The 22,603-nt window shown below is 36.1% G+C and overlaps 1 protein-coding gene across 1 annotated transcript in view; it reads left to right on the top strand.

The window, feature by feature from the left end:
* Window positions 1-276: 276 nt before the first annotated feature.
* Window positions 277-22,603, top strand: part of LOC139152466 (protein O-mannosyl-transferase TMTC3-like) — a 34,503-nt gene continuing 12,176 nt past the window's right edge. The window contains exons 1-8 of the mRNA XM_070725594.1: window positions 277-380; window positions 2,032-2,230; window positions 12,719-12,937; window positions 15,231-15,330; window positions 17,764-17,879; window positions 19,117-19,289; window positions 20,201-20,453; window positions 21,901-22,049. Of these exons, the coding sequence (XP_070581695.1) occupies window positions 2,039-2,230; window positions 12,719-12,937; window positions 15,231-15,330; window positions 17,764-17,879; window positions 19,117-19,289; window positions 20,201-20,453; window positions 21,901-22,049 (1,202 nt within the window). The 5' untranslated portion in view covers window positions 277-380; window positions 2,032-2,038. The remainder of the gene's footprint in view (window positions 381-2,031; window positions 2,231-12,718; window positions 12,938-15,230; window positions 15,331-17,763; window positions 17,880-19,116; window positions 19,290-20,200; window positions 20,454-21,900; window positions 22,050-22,603) is intronic.

Below are 22,603 nucleotides of genomic sequence, written 5' to 3'. Positions count from 1 at the left end.
AAACCCAGGCCTTGTAACTTACTCAGTGTTTTCAGGACCGTTTAACTTAATTAATAAAACTCTCCACCTATAAGGCATTGCAAAGTACTGTGCCATAAAGTAGTTTTCATTCCGATGATCATTTAAATGTCCATTTGAATTGTATACATAATTACTGCTATACTGAATGTTTAGATACCTACACGTTTTTACGAGACCGTTTTATCGAGAACGTTTTGTGCACATTGAACGAGCCTGTAAGAGTAGATAAGATCGAACAATCAAACAATGATTGAACTCCACATACGCATGAACCCGGGGTCAAGAAACGCAAATAAACTATCTGCATACTTATACTCTGGAGGTGCTGCCCCATTGACACGTTTCGCAGACTGAATCGGGTAAGGCGATATTTTGACATTTTGTCGAACTTCACGCTCTCTGTCGATTGCCAAGGCGTCAAGGAAAGCTCAAAACACTGTTGACACCATGCGATGTATCGTTCACGCGTCTTTTAGCGCAAAGTTGGCAGGTAGCAGTTGGGTTCGCGAACAACCCGACCTTGCAACGATCAGGACGCGAGTCACCCTACGGCAATAACATGACTCCACGCAAGATTTACTCTGCTTCTGTGCCACACGTCAAATAACGCATCTGCATGGAACGTTTACTGTGACAGCTTTGGTCAGACGTTTTCAGAATCCCTTTCGGTGCATGCCGTGCTAATAGTACGTGACATGGTTACTGTACCAATGCAGAATGTATAAATAGAGATGATCGTTATGTACTATGCCTAGCTATGGCTGTCATATTTGCAACTGGAAACGATCGGCGTGCTAGCGACAGAACCACATTTGTTGCATGCCTCATTATGCTTCGCACGGTGTCAACAGTATGGTTGAGATCAGCTGTGAAAATGAAATGACTGTGAACCTACATTTTGTATCTATTTGTGAACAAGCCAGGAATAATAGATTTATGAGAATGTTGATTCCGATGCGGTGTCTGCATGTACAATATACATCATACGTCCATGTATAAATATAGCATTACAGGAAGTACAAACCGGTAGTGCTTAAATTTCATGTGCATAATGGTAGAGGAAGTTACTTCCTGTGATTTCGCACTTTTCAATGGTTAAGAGAACTACTTAATAGCACAGAGAAACAATTAATTTAGGCGTTTATTTCATAATATAGCAGGAATACAACAATATATATGTATGTGTACGCTCAACACACACATACCAGTATCCTCATAGCATTTAGATAGCATACCTCAATGTAGATAATATAAAGAATTTGTAATGGATACCACACATACACCCTTTTGATATTGAATATCAGGACATGGATTAACTGGTCAATTTTGCATTCTTTAGATTTGGTAGAGCTACAAATGCTCAGTGTTTATCCAAAATATACTGTGTGTCATCTTGAAGTTATGAATGAAAGGGACAGATCTCTGTCGTTTGCATAAGACTCCTCTATAAAAACCAGCTTTTATGATCACACCAACCATCATAAGCTAAATATAATGTTTGACTTTACCCTTTCACCACATTATGTCCCTTTATAATACATGTAGTTTGTACATGATGCATTACAATGTTAACCTGCACACCCCTCCTTGCGTGTAAACAGGTCCAAAATCATATCCCCCACCCCCCTGGTTCCTGTCTTCCTATAAGGTTACATGTATTAACATTTCCTTATCAAAGACTTTGTCAAAGTTGTTGCTTTCAATTATATATATATATAATATATATATATATATATATATATATATATATATATATATATATATATATATATATGTATATATATATTACTTCAATATATATATTATAAATATATATTATATATATATATATAATATATATATATATATATATATATAGATAACATATATATAATATATATATATATATAGATATAGATATCGATATAGATATACACAGGCATATACATACAGTGATTGTTCACAGAAATGTTTATCATATTTTATATGTGTCATTTTTAAAAACACATATACTGTTTTAATTTTTCCCAGATTAACAATGGCAGCTTCAAGATTTGTGATAAATTCAGCCATAGTGTTTGTAGTGGTTACTGTATGCTATTTCAACTCACTGAATTGTGGTTTTGTCTTTGATGATGCCTCGGCTATCAAAGACAATAAAGATCTGCGTCCTACAACTCCAATGTACAAGCTCTTCCAAAATGATTTCTGGGGCACTCCAATGTACAAGGTGAGAATAAGAGTTATTTTAATGAAACTCAGCTAAGTAGTGCATGTCTTAAAGTTATTCTAGGTGGTCGTTTTTATAAAATTATGTGATGCTGAGATGCTGGGACAGCATTGATTGTTCACTGCGTTTAAATTTCACTGTTTTAGCTGAAAATGAAATCTGATAAATTAAGTCTGGATGAAAAAATTCAACAACGATAGAATGTATTGTTTTACTGGAAAAAACTCTGAACTTGCTCTGAAATGTCTCAAACATCAAAACAGTGAAGTTAAATGCCTGTGAAAATTAATGATTTTACAGTAGTATCATTTGATGATTACTTAGATTATGAAATCACAACCTAGTATTGTAGAGGTTCAATGTAAGGTTAACAGTTGACTGGCTGGAGAAGTTGGTGCACTCACACTAACGGTCCCTTAGTGTTCAATGACCTCCAGCACGTCATAACATTGTGTCTGAGAGAAATACAATACTAATGACCCCTCAGTATTCCTATAGCCTTGGAATTTGCCAGGGTTCAGCTACAGCAGCTGTAGATAGCTAGACTCAAAACATCTGTCTTGTTTTTGCTTTTCCTTCATATCGTTTTACAATACTGACATTTAACAGGAACCACAGTATGAAGTAATGGTAACAGCAATAGTCTTTTTCCTGCCAGACTGTATCACTTCCCCATCTGCCAAGTCAGTTAAAAGCAGTATTGAGCCAAAACTATATGTATTTTCACCCACTTGGAGCTTATAACAGCTGCGGTCTGTAAAAATCTTTTGTTGCAGTATTTTTAAAGGGCCTTCAAATGTTCAGTAATTTGTTAAAATGCCCCATATGGGACATGTTATGCTTCATTAGTTTTAACCAACTTGACCTGATGGTGAACTTTGTAGGATAAGAGATACATGTACATGTGGTTGGGTGGAACACCAATTAAGTTGTTTGACCAAAGTCCTGTAAACAGCTCCACAATCACCATTGATAACAATAGTTTGGACCAAACCATTGTGCTAAAATGGTTCACCATGAGTCTCACTAATGGCACATGTACGTTGAACATGAACACAACTTTCACACTAACAAAAAATACAAGCACCACATAAGGCATTTTCATGCTAAAATATCACCTTTTGTTATTCATATTCTTGTACAGTTTGCAATTAAAGCTCCCATAAGTTGTAACTTTTGAAATTTGATGTACATGTACAATGTACTACATGTATTTTACAATGTTTTGTTCTTTCTGCAAAATACAGTTTCTTGATCAACTTTGGAAAATCATGTCAAATTGTCCGGTGTTCAACTTGTAAATCCAGACTTAATGAACAGAATGACTAGTAAACTTCAGTCTAGTATAGAATTCATTTGTAAAATTCATGCATGCTGCATTGTTTTTGGATGGCCATCATCTTGCATTTCAACAACTTTAGGGAATGGTGGAAGAAAATATGTCACTAACAATGAACAGAATTCATGAAAATGTCACCAAAAGATACACGTAATTGGCTCTGTAGATGTAAATGCTGAAACCATTCCTCATTTACTAAATCTGTTGGATTTTCTTTGACAGAATGATGTTTAATGTTTGTTTAATACAGAAAATTTGAAATCACAGTATTACGCACATGTGCGTATAATTTATGCATAACACTTTAAAAGGGACAAAGTCAGCCATTCTTCATGAATTTTGTTTGATACACAAAGACTACTTATATTGTTTGACATGTTGAAAGATAATGAATGGGTGACCATGCATATGTTGGACCCTAGTTTTAGGCGAATCATATGAAAACATCGCGAAAAATGAATCAATAGTCATGACCATTAATTCATTTTCGTGATGGTTTCCTTTATCATGTCTAAAACCGGGGTCAAATATATGCATGGTCACCCATTCATTCAGTATCTTTCAACATGTCAAACAATATAAGTAGTATCTTGTATCAAACAAAATTCATGAAAAATGGCTGACTTTGTCCCTTTAAATAAACATGTTTCAGTAGAAAAATACAGTATACCATTCTATTCCCGTACTCCGAACTTGTCCTCTTGACTTTTGCCATGGAAATACATGTACACTGGTTTTGGTTAATGCCTAAACTCCTGCAGCTGGGTCCCATCAGCACAATCATGTTAGTTTGACTACGTCATTATTTCCTCTTTTATGTTGAAATCCAACAGTGTTGTTGAGGTACACCTGTTTAAGGTCGAATGCACCTGTGGGACAGATATTCACACTCTCAAACTTTTAAAATATTCTACCTGGCCTACCATTTATTGGGGCTCATTTTGCAGCTTGTTGGGTAAAAATAGTTTTCACTGACTTATTTTTGTGAATTTTATCTTTCCCCTGGAGATAATACAATAATGGCAGTCATTTTGAATCTCTAATGTAGGTAAATATTTGGTAATTTGTTTTTTTAGTACCAAACGTTGGGCGGTGATTGGTGATTTTCATTTTGATTTTGAAAGACAAAGGTTGAGCAAAGTTTGAGCAAAAGTTTACTTATTTCATTTTGAGGCGCCAACTGCCCGTATTTGCATTGTATCCATCTTTTTAATGAGTACGTGTCTCGTCAATCACTCTGTGTAGAGGTATGTGAGCATTGACCCTTGCGTTGATGCAGTACTGGTGATTGCAAAAGAAAGAGATTCATCAAGGAGTTCACTGTACAGTGATCAATAGATATTAAAATTTAACTTTTCCCTGCCGTTTACATTTCCACCATTGAGTTTGAATGGCTGCCACAATTTCAAAAACATCATACTCTGTATGGCAAACAAGAATCCGAACAATATAAACACCAACAGATATTTTGCAGTATATTATGTTTAAGGGATGGATCATTAAATCTTGGGACGGTGAGGTCACCGTGCCAAATTGCAATGGTTTTCTTTTTTCACTTTCCAAAATTTAACAAATTGTTCTTTCAGGATTTTTACAGCATCTTCTTCCAAGTTATTGTTTTTCAAACCTCAGTATGGCTTCAAAAATCTTTTTTTTTCATAGTGATTTTTTTGCAGCTTTTCATTCCATTTTTGACCACCGACCCACCAACCCCCAAGATCCAACGGTCCAGCCCGTAGCACAAGTCACATATTTGCCCTATTGCTATGAAGTTAGGGTTTAGGGTGTGATTGGGAAGTCAGTGTTTTCACATACCAAAAAAGAAACACTTTGTAGCTCACTGAAAAGAAGTTATTTGTGGCTTTGTGAAAATTCCAAGGTTGAATTCCTGAATCGGCAGACTGCAGGAGGTAATGGTTTGAACATATGTGGGGAGGACATGTGAGAATGTGCATTCAGTGAATAGCAATTGCTATTGCATTTACATCATACAATATATCTGAGTCATGAATTCGTTAGATTTCTCACCAGGGAAGCTGAAACATCAGAATCAGCTTTGCATTCAACAGAATAATTGCTAAAACTTTTGGCAACATTTTCATATTTTTGTTCCAAAAACGATGGTACATTTTCCCCTTCTCTTCCTTTCAGTATATAAAACATGAAAAGGAAAGTATTTGTCGTTTGAATGCAACACATTGTTGTACAAAACAAAATTCAGCTGTCGGCCAGAACTGATTTTCAGAATTCACATGTGCTGTGTTGATGTACTGTATTGAAAACTATTGGAGAAGAAAAAGAAATTGTCGTTTTATTACAAATTGAACACATATAGGAAAGTACATCAAAACTGATAGCCTAGATTCTATTCGTCCGCTTGCCTCCGTACCTCCGACCTACTGGCAAGCGGACGAATAGAATCTAGGCTACAAAACTGACAATTTATGATGCTTTATGTGCATGATATTCAGGAAATTGCACAATGCAGTATTGCACAGAATGTGGCACAGCTAAGCCTTGTAAATTGGTTCCTGTTCAAGTATACTGTATCTAAAGATTGTCAGACTCAAATTTTTTGAGTAGGGGTTTAAGCAATAGGATTTTAGCTGAAACCAATGCACATAGCAACCGATGTGGTGGGAAGCATTTTGTGAATGGTTCGTTTGTTCATAGACTCTGCTTTTCCATGTCCTGCGAGAGGTCAGACTTCGAACCAGAGTTAAATCAATAATAATGTTCTTGTTATTAGATATATGCAGACGAGGTCAAAGGTCAACCTGGTGCTCGCTTGGAGGGGGAGTGAAGGCCGTTTTTATTTCAACAGGTTCTTTTTTTGAGTCCTCACTAAGACGTTGTTAAATGTTGAGAGGGAAAAAGACTTAACATACTCATGTTACCAATGCCCCATATGTTATTAATTTTGTCGTGCTGAATTGAAACTGGCAAAAGTCACAGAAAATATAGATTTTAACAGCTTTTACCATTATTTGTCTAGGTAATTACTAAGAATGCAACTGAATGTACTATCTGAAACTTGTTGAAATACCAATTAATCTTTCTTTTTTGGAATACAGCTTGTGTGCCATGTTATTGTTGACATTCTTATTTATAATAAGATATACATGTAAATTGAATTTTCAACATCAATGTACTGGCACTGTACAGGAGGTATTAAATCAAAAAGGGTTCCAGTGTGGCACACACAGTAGACCAGAAAACACAATGAAATACAATTTAACAAATGAAGCTGTGTACACTGGAAATCGTCAAAGAGGTACTGCTATTAAGGCTTTAAATATAATGAAATATAACATTGTTGTGACCAATACATGTACATGTAATGTCTCAAATGCATGTAGTATTTTCAGAAAATGATTTCATATATTATATACATGTAACCAAAACAAATGGTCACTTTAAACACACAAATTACACTGAATAGGTGATACTAAAATTTGAATTTGAAATACCTTGATAAACCCTTTCACTACCATGGTTTGGCCTAAACGCAGTGTTATCAATGGTAGTTGTGGACCTGTTTACAGGGAATCGGGGATGAACAGGTTAAACACCTTACAACTACAAAATGTCAGTTAGTTTTACAAAAAACAAGGTCCACTTAAATTTATGTTAACTTTTGAAAGGACTGAGTAATCATGTACATTTATATTTCCAATAATGAAGTGGTTCTCTCATAACATTGTTTTGGTCAGTATTCTTGAAAAAAAATTGTAATTAAATACCTAAATGTACATATTGGAATTCAGTATGGTTTTCTTGATTGCTTTGATGAGATCGAATATTTCTCAGATTAAAATGAATGTTCAAAAGCCTTAAGGAAGTGTTCTTTTTGATTGCGTTCTGTCATGCTCAGTTTAACATTGGAGCAGGAAATGTTTCCAACACAATGTATCATTCAAAACTTGCTGTGATTAGAGACAACAATGCACAAAAAGCCTAGTCAGAGCATAAAATACAGCAACCTTTCGTCACTGCTGACCAACCGAACAATGTAACTGTACATTGACAGGTTTCTACCGTTGATAAGATTTATATTCAATATCTCAACGTTGTGTAACCTCTACATCACACCATTGCATAAGCTCAGCCTCCGAACTCCATTAAATAATTTAATCTTCATTATAAAAAATATGAATGATATTTACATGTAAAGTAGTTCTGATTGAGGATCAACTTTCATCTTGGCAATTTTACACCATCAAGAGATACATGTAAGCATTTTGCAAGATTAATGCATATAAATTTACCACACAACAGTCACATTTTGTCGTACAACAAAGATATTGTGTGAGACAGCTGTTTCGAATGTGATGAACTATTGGGAATATAGAGTAACATTTACATTGGCAATATTTTTGAATTAAATGTCACATTAACAGGAGCATCATGGAGTTTTAATCGCCATGAAAATCTCCATTTTGATAAATGTATAACATCTGTGATATGTATGCTGCATGCAAACTATTGAGACAATTTATTATTTTGACAGTTAAGAATACAGCAAAGTCTATCAAAGCACGTGTATATCATTATGTCTATATTTTTTCTCGAAAAAGAAAATGTGATAACTGTGTTATTTGTCACAAAGCAGAAATATGTTCATTTAGAAAAGATCTGAACTGGCAGCATTTACCAAACTTCACTGCGCATCGACCGGTGTACAAAAAAATGAAGAACCATGAACACAAATTGAATTTTTATTTGTATTTATCTGTGTAACTCTGAAATGAGATTATGGTGGATTAGTTATGGTCGCAGTATTTGTTCAGGTGGTAGGTTGTGGCTAGCTCAGCAGCCTTCAGGTGTGAAATGCCCCATTATTTTCCCTCGGCCTTGACAGTTTTGGCAGCTTTATACCTGTCATATGGTGTGACAGGTCATCTCAGGTCAACAGAATCAATGACAAATATCAATTTATTGGACCCTCAGTGGAGGGTTACAGGACTTTGAATCAGATAAGGTGTTTTTGTGTGGTAAATTTATCAACAGCGATGTTTGGTAACCAGGCAACGTGACATGGGACTGTATAAATGACCTGGATTATGTACTCTGTTTGTTACTTTCTTCAAGTGATCATAATATCTTTATATCCACATGGAAGCTTATCCATTTCCATTACAAACTTAATCCTTTTTCGCTTCAGCAAGTTTTAAACATACACTTAAATCCATTCTTGTCAGAATTACTCACAAACCTGCAAAGTGGATAAGCTACCGTTCATAGTGAGGTGTACATGTAAACATGCCTCTTCCATCATAATATAGGCACTTTTTAGACAAGTGATCAGCTTACAAGAAACATACAGCTCCAGTTGTAAATTATAAAGGAATAATTTAAAAGGAATAATTTTCGAAATTACACAGACTGATTATGTGTAATCATAATTGTGACTGCAAACACTTTGCTGTGTTTTAAAACCCAGTCACACTTCACTGCACATACAACATGTACACGATATATGTGCATACAGTAATATCATATGCATGTCTTCAATTATGGCTTTCTTTTGTTTGATGTAGAGCTATCAGGCAAGTTGCAATACTGAATATACAGACATACATGTACAGTGTCAAAGTTTATCAGTGTTTTCTCCAGAGTGCACGAATGCATGAATCTCCACCTACATGTATGTGGGCACTCCACTGTCCATGCTTAAAATAAACACAGACAGTAGAAGCCGCTCAGCTTCTATTGTCTATTATACATGTACTTTAAAATGAGATACTGAGATATTGACAATGGCAGAGTATTGATAATGGCAATCCACACAGTGATAGCTACCAATGACATAACATCACATACTTTATTTGATTCGCTATCTGAAGCCACAGTTAAGTGATATTACTATCTTCTAATCTCCAGTGATGTGAATATAAGTCAACTAGAGTTTGCCTCCAGATTACACAACTGTGTTTCAATTACATTGTATATGAATTAAGTGTGAATGATTTGTGTAGGCTTCTTGCATATTCAACATTTACTGGGAGGAAAATAGTAAGAAACTGGAGATGGATATATTATGTAGATATTTCATTCAAGGTCTGTTGAACCCTGAAAAATCTTAATTTGCATGATTAAAATTTAAATAGCTTTATTAGAATCCTTCTTAACCAGAACCAACCCCCCCCCCCCCCCCCCCCAAAAAAAAAAAAAAAATCAAGCAGAGGGGAGACATTCCTCCCTTGTTAGAAAAACCTGGGAAAAACACAGATACATGAACATGCACACAGTAAGTGAGGCTACCCACAATTCCCCTTGATTTGTTCACTCAGACATTTTTTGCTAAAGGCTTTTTCAATTTTATCAGTTTCTGAACAATTTTTAACTTACAATTTAAGTTCAGGATTATTTGTTAAAACTATGTTCCAAAATGTTTGATTATGCTTAAAATTCAAGAGTAAATTGACTGAGAAGTCGATGTTTGGAGGTGCTAAAAATTGCACACTTGTCAAGATAAAGTTATCAGCAACTAAGATGGTCTCATCATACCACCTGTCAGACATGCAAATTTCCTTTGTTACGAACATTAAAAAAAATCAATACCCTTTCTTTTGCCAACACAGATGCAACTTATTCCCTTAGTTTACTTGAAAATATTGTGTATGGCTGTCAAAAATCTGTGTCGACAAAATTACAAAATTGCTATCTCCTCCGCGGAAAAGGGGTTGATCTTCTCATTATTCACAGTGAGAAATCAGAAAATTATAGTGATCAGAACTATGTTGCCAGAATTTTGAAATATGGACCGAGTTGTTCTCTGTACAGAAGAAATTTGCTTCAGTTCAGTGAGTGATCTCCATGTGTACAGATCATGGAGAATTGTGGGTAGCCTCACTTACTGTGATGCACTGTACCACACTTCCAAAGCATTTTTCAACCATGACTTGGAATAAACTTAAGAAGCTTCTGTGTTTCCCAGAAACACCCAATGAGTGCACACAGCGATATGTGATTTCATTAGATTCGACAAGGCACTTGTGGCACACCAAAAAGGTGAAACACTGATAGTGCTGACCACATGCAGGACAACACGAAGAAATCAAGATTTGGTGTACATGTACATGAATCTTTATATTCATTATAACTCTCATATTCAGCACAAAGTGGCAGGAGAGATACCAGTTGCTTACATGATTAGTCATATCTGAACTTATTTGAAATTTTGTTCAAAATATACTAGGCTGACATAATGTTAGCTGGCTTTTATGAGAGCATGGTTTGATGGTGAATGGAGACAGAAACAGGAGGTCTATGAGGTCAACCTTTACATCAACAAATCATTTACCGGTCACCTACTCAAAAATGTTTTGTGAAAAACAAGAACAATGTTGATAAGATAAAAAACATCCCCGTAAGTCAATCATCACCACATGCAAGCCATGGAACTTAAAAGGTGATGTGACTAATTCATGTGTTGAATAAATAGAAATGACTGGATAGTGGTCAACCGAATATTTGAACAGACTTCAATTACTTTTTACAGTATCAACTTAAGGTAGCATGTGCCCCAGGGACAGATATTTGGACTCTCAAACTTTCACAATTTTTTTCTGATCTACCACATGTAGGGGGTTCATTTTCAAGCTCTTGGTGTATGAAAAGTTTTCCCAGTCTTAGTTTTTCAATTATTGAAAATTTTATTTTTCTCCATAGATTTAAGACAGGGACAGCGGCCATTTTGAATTTCAAATATCGAAAAATCTGGGGTAATTTGTCTCTCTAGTACCAAATTTTGCACCATGACCCCTGATTTTTATTCTTGATTTTGAAAGAGAATGGTTGAAAGATTCATTGAGGAAAGTTTGAGCAAAAGTTGAAGTCTTTTACTTTCGAGGCACATTAAATTTTATATGTTTGTTATCAGCTATGCAATAGAAAAGTCACTTTATTATTTTTCTTTGGTTGAGCATTTTTTCAAAAGTTTGCCTTTTTTTTATGATGATTTTCTAAAACTGCTCGTTTTCACTTTACATGCATGCCTAATATTAATTGATATGTAATTCATATTTTTATTTACATAAGTTTATATTGCACTTTGTGTCAAGTAATTCTATCATAAATAGAGCATACATGTGTACAAAAGAGTTCTGCTATGGTTAGCACTTTTATTCTTTGCGTTCACTTACAAGTAAATACATGTAAATTGACATACATGTAACACTGTTAAAAAAGTCAATCCCTTGATCACCAGATTAGCATCACAATTACAAATAGGTTGTCTGCGCTGGGACTGTTATGATCATAGATACTGACATTGTGTACATATAGTGTTGTGAACTTGCTGCCACTCTAGATTTTTCTTAGGAAAAGTTTGCCTACATGTATTTTTATATATTTATACATGTACAGTGAAATCTGTCTAAACCGAAACCTGTCTAAATTGGAAATCTCTCTGAACTGAGCCCCTTTCCAAGTCGCATTCTAATATAACTCTATATTTAAAGGACCTCTATAAACCAAACACCTCTCCAAACCGAACAATTTTGTCAGTTCCTGTAGAGTTCGGTTGAGACAGATTTTACAGTTCATGTATTCTCCATATACATGTATGACTCTAAAATCTGACCACTCTTTACACCCTTGCATTTTTCATAATGTATGAATTTGCCTGGTGTTTGTACTGTGCACTGCAGTGTAATATATGCCTCACCAAATGTATGGATTAAAGGGTGTAAAAGAGACTGTGGTAAAATCATTTGTAAACCAAACAAAAGGTTATTGACGTACCGGTGCTTACATTTGATGATGGTAATAAGTCAGATAATATACTTGAATGATTTTGTCATAAACCTGGATAGGCTGTATCCAGTGTTTTTGCTAAGGTTGCGGAACATTGGTAAATGATTTGTGAACGGTGGTAACATTTCTGCTGTCCCCTAATCTGATTGCATTGATGTACCAAGGGGATCCCAGGTAAAATGACCAGGAACCCTGGTAACATTTACCGGGGTACCAGCCTTAACAAAAACACTGGTATTACAAGATATTTAAACTTTTGACAAGCACTCCAAAAATTTTATTTAATGTTTATTTTATTTTATTTGTAGCTTTAAATTTCATGTGATATGTTCTCAAATACAATTTTATTACAAACATCTGACTTCCTCTCTCTGTTCTGTACCCTACAGGAGAAAAGTCACAAATCATATCGGCCGCTTTGTGTGCTGACTTTCCGTCTGAATTACGCTCTCAGTGAATTGGAGCCGATGACCTATCACCTTGTCAACATGCTGCTGCATGGTATGGTCTGTGTTGTCTATTTAGCCGTGTGTAAAGTCTTCTTCACCGAGACGGTCAGCTTTATCGCAGCTCTTCTCTTTGCTGTCCACCCGATCCACACGGAAGCTGTGAGTGAAATATTCCATATTTCAGTGCAGTACATATTATGGTAATGCATGATTCTGAGTAAAATTATTATTCAGATTGATTATGTGACATCATTTGATTTACATACAAATTCTCATCATTGGGATGGACAGGTTAGAGACATACCTTTTTTGCAAAAAAGTATTGTTTACAAATTACTTGCACTGTTTTCAATAGTACAGTCCTTTTGCTTATTCACATATATTGTTTCTGATCAGTAAGACTAAAGAAAAAATAGACCATCATTGGACAGTTCTACAAATCTACATACACTGTAGTCTTGGGGGTCCAGTCATTTCAAAGAGCAATAGGAAGACCCCCAAGAAAACCCCATTGTTTTCATGATGAAGATTGGACCATAGACCCTCTAGCTCAAGGGTGTATGATGGGACTCAGTGCACTGACTATAGTGCTTATCAGATGCCTCGTTTCTTCTTTTACTCCATATTGATGCTCAGTCTACAGCAGTTACACTAGGGATTTTACATGAAATTGATAGATAGCTACAATAATGATAAATTATATATCAAAAGAAAGCTCTCTTCAAGACCAATTGATTGCTGTTTGTTTGATGAAAATCGGTTCAGTACATGCAGAGATATGTCCTGTTGAATTTGAAAAAAAGGGTTTCCTATTTAGAAATTATGCCATGGGAGACACCTGTAGTATTCATAACAACCAGGTGACCCCATTTTGAACATTGTATGAGGAAACTAGAATTGCAATGTCTTGTGCTTTTTGCAATAACTCAAGCATTTTTAATTTAAAATTGATGAAATTTTTTGTGGATATTGCTGATGAAATGTTCAATGGTTTTTAATTTTTATGAATGAAAAATGTTATTTAGAATGCTGTTTACAAGGTAAACAAATAAACAACGTCGGAATTTTTTTAATTTTTTTTTTTGGTGTGATTACAACTTTTATTGAATGATTATGAAACATGTCTGATTAGTGTAAATTTTAAGTTTAACAATTACAAAGAACTTTTCCAAAAATTCAAAAAAAATTCGTTCTCAAACCTTTGTCTATGCCGTGAAACAGCAACACGCATTTATAGAATGAACAACTGCATTAACTGGATGCAAAATTACGCTGCCCCGAAAATACCATAGACCCTCGAAGTCAGCGGTCCGAAATACAAACCAGTATAAAAACCAACTTTTCCAAAGTCCGGAACACCATCAATGAGGAAAGAACAAATTAATAATCTACGGCCTTGTTCTTCAGAGAGAACCAAAATAGTCCCCTTCTCGGGAACTAAAGATCGAAACTAAAATTTCAGTATAGTATCGGCAAAGTGCGGTGCACGTGAGCAGTTCAGTATCTGCAAAGTGCGGTGCACGTGCGTATGCCTACACTGCAGTGCTGGGCTTGACAACTTCTCAGTGTCTATTGAAAAATATCACCCGGAAATCAAACTACTCTGAACAAGATAACGTTTGAAAGGGTAAAGTATAGAAATATATATCTCTAGATCCTTGTGTTTGATAAGAAATTAGACAAATGTAGCTGCAACATCGTGATCATCGGAACTCAGCTACGCCCTCCGGACACAGAACATTCGGCGAAGCGCTGATTACTTGTATGTGATTCCTGGGAGTGCCCGGATGTACAGTTGGGGTGAAACCATACTCGCTAAAAAGGGCCTTAAGCATCATTTTTCGCATCGTCAGAATCATAATTGTTGCAGAATTACAATTAATATTTATCGTAAAATTAATTTTGGGGCCGAACGTTTAAGGAAATTAAGATTTTTTTCAAAAAAACACAAACGAAACACAAAGTTTGATCACAGATTGAGTTTTTCTCGGCCGATTTTAACGTTCGCCCCCTCAAAATGAAGCCCATGATCTCTACTTTCGTACCACCCCTAAAAAATAGTGATGCGATCGGAATAAGTCATGCGGAGAGCCTATCAAAGAGGTATATGTTCGATCTCCTTCGCGGGACATTTGAGGTCACTGCACAACGCTCAAAATGGACGCCAAAATCGCCCGTACGCGTGAGTTTGTAGTCGTGCTGCTTTGCCATTTATCGTAGTACAAAAGTGAAAATTTCCCAAAATGGAGTTAAAATAATAATCTTCAACACTACAGTTCCATTTTCTCTGATTATTTCGTCTATTTAAGAATTAACACGAAAGTTCGGACTAGACCTGCATCGAACGCGTACGTTCAACACAAATGTCACGTGACCTAGAATCCCTAGTTACACATCTTATAGTTTCCTGTAATTTCACAACTTATTTACATGTATTTCAATCTCGTTGCAGGTTACGGGTGTGGTTGGCCGAGCAGAGTTACTGTCGTCTATTTTTCTACTGCTTGCTTTTCTCTGTTTTTCAAAAAACACTGGCAAAGATAAACCAATAAGTGAGTATTGTCTCAAGCATATCAACCTATCTGGAATCAAACTGTACAAAAGATGCAGAACTTTTTATTCAAAATCAATAACACTCCATTAGGCCAGAGAAAAAAAAAATCTTGTTCATCGGATTTTTTGGACCAAGTCCCAGGAGCGGCGAGCGAAATTTTTTTTTTTTAATTTTTTTTTAGGCCGAAGGTAAACGCGGTTCTCTGGCATTTTTGCACAGATGCAGACAAGGCAAGATAATTGTTTCCCTTTTTACCAGAAATATCTCAGACAAGAAACACTGATATCGATACTGGTAACTGAATTCAATACTATATTTCCCAACAATAACATAGGCCATTACATTCACAGTTAGTGTTTGCACAACATATTCTGAGCATTTCAACATTCTCTCAGAATAAAACTGAAATGTACAGCAAATCACTGAAATTCAACAATTCAGTATTGTCCTTTAATATTGTCCTGGTGGTACCTAGCATCTGAGTTTTTTCATTTACTTTTGGCCCCATGTTTTGGCCCCTTTACCACTGTCTATATAGGCCTATACACATTTTACATAATGGTCTAACAACACTGTACTGTGATCGGAGTGAAGTTATATAGTCATCATTCCGATCGTACTTTATTATATTACCATGCCCTGTCCGTCGCATTTTGATTGGTCGAGCTGAACCACGTGACTGACCACAAATACCGTACACAGTAATGGTTTGTTTACATGCCCGTGAATATGAATAATAAGATTAACAACTCAAAGTATCGTAACTTTACAGCTCAAGCATAAATCATAATCAACCACAAAATAAAATGGAGCACTTGTAGGTCAAGTTGAGATACTTTTTTCTGAAAACATCTCCGGATTTGCCAATTTTTTACAGCTTGTGTGACAGTGCGTCGCGTATTGCTCAGTTTCTGAGGCCCAGTTGTCGTTCGCTCCTAAAATTTTAAGAAAATTTTGACGATTTTCTTGGGTTCACTGATAATATAATAGAAATAACAGACTCCGCTCTGACCATTAACGTTTATTTGTGGGCGCGGGCTCGAGGAAAGCCAAATTAACGGGCTCGGCAAGCCTCGCCCGTTAATTTTTGGCTTTCCTCTTGCCCTTGCCCACAAATAAACGTTAATGGTCAGGGCGTCGCCCGTTATTTCTGTAACATCGACGCAACCATGTGTTTTGTCATTGCCGTAAATTTTTATACATTTGATGCAATTTTCATTCAATCGGATGCACCGTCCATCTGCTGTCACGATCTTGTTGAACAAATCGCCGAACGTAATATCAGGACAAACACTGCACTGAATAGCGTCTCTGGAACTAACTGTTGGCCATCACGTCGAATGTTGGCAATCAAATTAATACTCGTGTGACATGTACTAACCTTTACAAAACAAGAAAATTTCTGGCCAAATCGACCCACTTTGCGTCGTGATTCGCCAAATTCAGACGTAACAACGTGTTGGCGGTCAACTAAGTCCGAACACGAATGAAGTCTCATTCAAAATCCCGTGCCCGCGAAAACCCGACACAGTGTAGGGCGCCACCAGCGGCAGTACTAAAAATATTTGTAATGCGGAAGTAAGAATTTGCCGCGATCAAAAAAAAAATTCCAAATATGCCAAAGTAGAAGTGGCGATTCCGATGAACAATTTATTTTTTCTTCCTGGCCTTAGGATTGAACTCTGTTACAATTTTGTAAACAGTTAAATGAAAGCAACTGCTACATTGTCACAATTGCATCATGTAAAGTATGGGAGTAATGTTCCTGTACTTAGGTTCCTGTCATTCAACCCTTTCACCTTAGTGGTTTGATCCAAACCCATTGTTATCAGTGGTGAGATAGTGAATCTGTTTACTGGGAATTAGGGGTAACAAGGTGAAGTGACTGACGACACATTGCTGAAAATATGTTGAATTTAAGTACAAGTTTTTTTGTATGTGTTAATGTTCATGTAAGCTTTATATTCTGTCTTTGAACAAGCAGCCCTCTTTCTTTCTTTCTTTTTCTTGTAAACTGACAAAGAAAGAGGAAAACACAAAATATATCGAATATTGATTCTCCATATAGTGAAAACAGTGGATTTAATTGGAAATGAAGGTAGTCCAAGGGTTCAATACATGGCTTTGTTTTGAAATAGACCCTCCCAGAAACATTTTTCTCATGGGTCTTTGATTGAGAACCAGTGAGTGTAAGTCTATGGGTAACATTGAGGACCAGTAGGAGGTAGCATATAGGATCACTCGTCCTGTAGGGATTACTTGTACAGTACACATCCTGTATATTCTGTGTTAGGATAATGACTTTTGACAACGATCCTGAACCCTGTTACAAGTATACTTCATGTACAATTTAGACAATCATATGTACTGAGTAGTCACTGGGTAGTAGACAGAAAGACATTAAATCTGGCTTTTTCTTTTCAATTTCCAGATTGGTCATCCTTATTTGGCACTATTGTGTTAGTTGTCATAGCAACACTATGCAAAGAACAGGGTATAACAGTTATAGGTATATGTTGTATATATGAAGTCTTTTTTGCTCAAGAGGTAAGAAAAAATTGAAAGACAAATCAAGAATAAAAGTCAAGGGTCACACTGCAAATTTTGATACTAGAGAAACAAATTTCCCAATATTTACAGGTACTGTACTTGAAATTCAAAATTCAAAATGACCACAAATCTTTCGAAAGACTGATAGAAGATGACTGGTTGCAAACTGAACAATCTCACAAATCACATTAGACCTAAAGGGTCAAGTTGCTGCATAAAGCTAGGGAGGGTTTTAAGAAAATCTGATTGCTTTCATAATGAAGGTTAGGTGCAGTGTATAGTACAATATTTAAGCAATAAAGCACACCCAGCGATGGTATATCAGGAGATTTTGACCAGACCACAACATATGTGCAGAAGCAATAGCGAGTGCATATATAAAGTGAACTGGTCAAAACTGAGTGGTATACTATCGCTGGGTGTGATTTATTGTTATTATATCATAACAGTATATTGAAATTCTTGCATGGAACATCAAAAAAAATATTTCGCTCTTGCTGAAAGCTCGGGCATGTGCTAACCGTGCTATATCCCGAATATACCAAGGCTATTTTCACATCTTGACCAATCAGATCGCTGCATTTGCACCATCCATATTACATATATGTTTGACTGTAGCCAAAACAAGTGCCCGAGGGCAGGTAACCATTTACCCAATGTCAGGAGGGCAAACGTTTTCCTGCCTTGAGGTACATAGTCCCGTGTTTGGGCTATAATGTTATTATAACGTTCCTCCAATCACTTCAAATGTTTGGCTTTGATTTGCAAGTGACAGTCCTATGCTTTAATTTCCATTTTAGATGAATATGCGTTAAAAAAATGGAAAGATTTTCATCATCAAATGATAGATTGATATGCAGTTTAGTGATATTATTATTCAAAAACTTCAAAAAGCTTGATTTCCCATGTAAAACACGCAATTTGATCATTTAGGATCCCAAAGTTTTCAAGTTGAAAATACGATTGTTCCAGTCCACTTTCAATCAAATGGTGACTATGCAGCCACTACATCATCAACAAGATACTATTGAATTTATAGAGCATGTGACATTCAATATGTGAGGCATACATGTATAATAAAGGGCATGTTTTAATATTTTAGTTTGTGGTAGGTCTATGGAATGCAATTTATTTCACCTAGGCTGTAGAAATACCTCAAAATGAACATTTGTGTATTTAGATTTTGTGAAAGGTACGTGTATTTGATTAATTCATTTTCTTGTTTTGTTTTCAGATGACAGTACTACAAATTTTACACTTGGCCAGGCAGGTTCTGTCTGGCAAACCACACCTGCCTTCCCACTTCCAAAAGGCAATATTGAGATGTGTATTTTTGGTGTTCAGTACATTAGCACTTCTGGTAGCCAGAGTCAAAGTTATGGCCGCTGAGTTACCGGTATTTACAAAGTAGGTTTTGGTTTTTAATTATGTATAAAAAAGTTAAATATACAAGAGCTTTTTATTTTCACACAATCAACATGGTGAAAACTTTATTCATTCCATAAGCTTGAAAATGAGCCCCAACAAGTGGTAGACTGACAAAACAGTGTAAAAGTTTGAGAGCCTGAATATATCTCTCTGAGATGCATGTGCACATGCTCAGTGAGGCAGCACACGAATGTTGTACACTGTATACATTTATGCCGTCGTAGTTTCAGGGATGGTATATGTATAGGATAAAGCCCGAGTACGAGGGCTCTTCTCGTATATAAAGTCCAACCCGACGATAAAATGTCGAGGCCGCAGGCCGAGACATTTTATCATAGGGTTGGACTTTATATATCAGAAGAGCCCTCGTACTCGGGCTTTATCCGATTTAAAAACTATCGCCCCTAACTGATATATTTTCGTTTTCAATGTGTTTACGTCAACCGTCCCCTTTGTCAATGTAACATGTTTAGTATATGAATTAAAACTTATTTGTGAAATAGCCTTCCAATGTAATGGAACATCCTATAAATGCCCTATATAAATGCCCTAGGGCACAGCAGATTTTGTGTTGCAGCTGGTTTCCGCTGTGTTACCAAATTTGAATATTAAATCGTACCAGATGTCTACAGAATATGACATGTTCGCTTTTGATTGGACAGTACTTTACTACGGCGCTGTCATTCGTTTCTGGAATTTGGTGACCAAGGCTTTACGAGTAAATAAAACACCCTGAATTGAGCACTCTGATTGGTCAATCAACAGTAGATAGTTTTTAAGCAGTGTATAGAGTAGAGGTGTACAATCTTCTGTGCACACTTGACACCCTTCCTACAGACATTAAACATAATGTAATGAATTTCCTTTCTTTTTTCTGTTAATTTCTCCAGATTTGATAACCCAGCAGCAGTGTCTACATTTCCCACAAAACAACTCACATTTTCATATCTTTTACCTGTGAATGTATGGTTACTGCTTTGTCCGTCACGGCTCCTCTGTGATTGGACCATGGGAACTGTGCCATTGGTGACGTCGATCTTAGATCCGCGAAACCTAGCGACAATATCACTGATTGCAGTGCTCCTGAAATTCATATTTTTTGCAGTCTGTGATGAAACAAAAAGATCCAAGCAAGTCATCATGGTAAGTATTGTAATTCTGTCAAACAATTTATGCACAAATGTCTTTATCGTATGTTTAAATAATTATTGTGAATGCAATGATATATTCGTACTTGTCCATCACAATCAATTTCTAATATCCCTCCAAAATAAGAAATAATGTACAGTACCCCACCCCATCCCCTGACCGTAATTGACGAAACCAAACTTTGTGTGACATAATGTGTGAGGTGAAGTCGAGTATATTATGGAGTGCAAAGTTTGCTTGAGTCTATAATGGGGCAGTAGGATGTACATCATTGCTATTATCTTATGGTTTTGGTGATGCCAGGAATTTTGTAAATGCATATAGGATACACAATACTGGATAATGGAATACATTATCAGTAATAATCTTGGGGATGGCATCACACATTTCACTTGTGTTGACAAGGCTGTAATGTAATAAGCAATGTGTGTTATGTATACAGTGTATGTACCCTTTATTGATTGGCTGATTTCAAAATAGATACCACTTTGACTTGAGAACATCTGCATAATTGAAGGTTAACCCTTTGAGCGCCAAATTTATGTCACCTTTACAAAATATGCCCCAGTCAATTTTTTTCATATTTTTGCCTGAATTTTGATAAAAACCTGTAGCCAATGAAATGTGATGTCCATTTGGTCAAAAATTATCAAAAAATTACAGAAAAATTCATAAAAATTGGTAAAATTTTGTACTAAAAGTTTGGTGGGAAAAAATTACAGTGCTAAAAGGGTTAATATTATTGGGTTATTATGAAAATACCATGAAGGATATGCAACAGGACATTGGCACAGTGTATCACCCTACTCAAAGTGGAAGATGATGCGCAGAGCAAATGTCTGAGTGCATCCTTTGTGGTATTTTCATAATAAACTTAGTAGTACATGTATAGTATTATCTTATATTTGTGACTGGGATGTAAAAATTGGCTTAATAGTGACCGTTTTTGTGCAATGTCAGCAGTTTTTCTCCTGATTAATAGTGCAGATGTATGGTACATGTATGAGTGAATAAATACATCTACCATTGAAAACTACATTTTGCCTGCACTAAAAAACCTATACAGAATGTGTGTTCCATAAAATCGACTGTTTCCAGGCCACACTTACAATGTACCCTCTAAATCCAAAGAAAACTGCTGAGATAGCACAAAAACAGTGAATTCTCTGCCAATTTGATGCCATAGTATTGAATGTAAGATGTATAAGTTTGTTAAAAAATTCTTCAAGGATGCACTAGGACATTAATGCCACACATCAACCTTGCCCCCCCCCCCCCCCCCCCCCCCCCCGACAGGCAACACACTGCGCTAATGTTCTCTCGCCTCATATTATGCAATATGGTACAGATACTATGCTTAGTATCTCTTTGTTCTCGTTTTCCTTGTTCTTATATATAATTCATCTGAAATCTAACCACTTCCTTGTTTATCTCTCACCAGTGCCTGGCATTTCTGGTCCTTCCGTTCATTCCAGCGTCAAATTTATTTTTCCCTGTCGGCTTTGTAGTAGCAGAGAGAATCCTATATGTGCCTAGCATGGGTTTCTGTATGGCCGTTGCACTGGGTATACAACTCATTGCAAAACACAAGTAAGTTGAAATACCATACACATAGATTCTGATAGAATGTGTTTACCCACTCAACACACTCACTACACCAGTTAGCCAGCCCCCATCCCCCCACCTGGGGTTTGAGCAATCAAACGTGTACACAGCATTCTGTGTATGCAATCAAAGAACCACAGCCTTGTCTAATGTGCAGATATGTTCCTGATTTTCTGGGAACAATTGAGCTAAGGTACAACGCACCTCAAAAGTGAAAGACTTCAACTTTTGCTCAAACTTTCCAGGGAATCTTTCAACCATTTTCTTTTAAAATCGAGTTACACACAACATTAAAAATTTGAGGTCACCGTGCAAATTTGGGTACCAGAGAAACAAACAACCCAAGATTTACCTGACCTATATTAAATTCAAAATGGCCACCATCCCTGTGTTCACTCAATGGAGAAAAATAAGACTTTGAATTTCAAAAAACTAAGCCTGTGAAAAGTTTTCTTACACCAAAAGGTTTAAAATGAACCCCACAAGTGGTATATCAGAAAAGAATTGTAAAAATTTGAGAGTCTGAATATCTGTCCCCG

Source organism: Ptychodera flava, chromosome 2 (assembly GCF_041260155.1).
Source record: "Ptychodera flava strain L36383 chromosome 2, AS_Pfla_20210202, whole genome shotgun sequence".
NCBI lineage: Eukaryota > Metazoa > Hemichordata > Enteropneusta > Ptychoderidae > Ptychodera > Ptychodera flava.
Note: the sequence above shows the minus strand (reverse complement) of the source record. Positions and strands in the feature narration are given on the sequence as shown.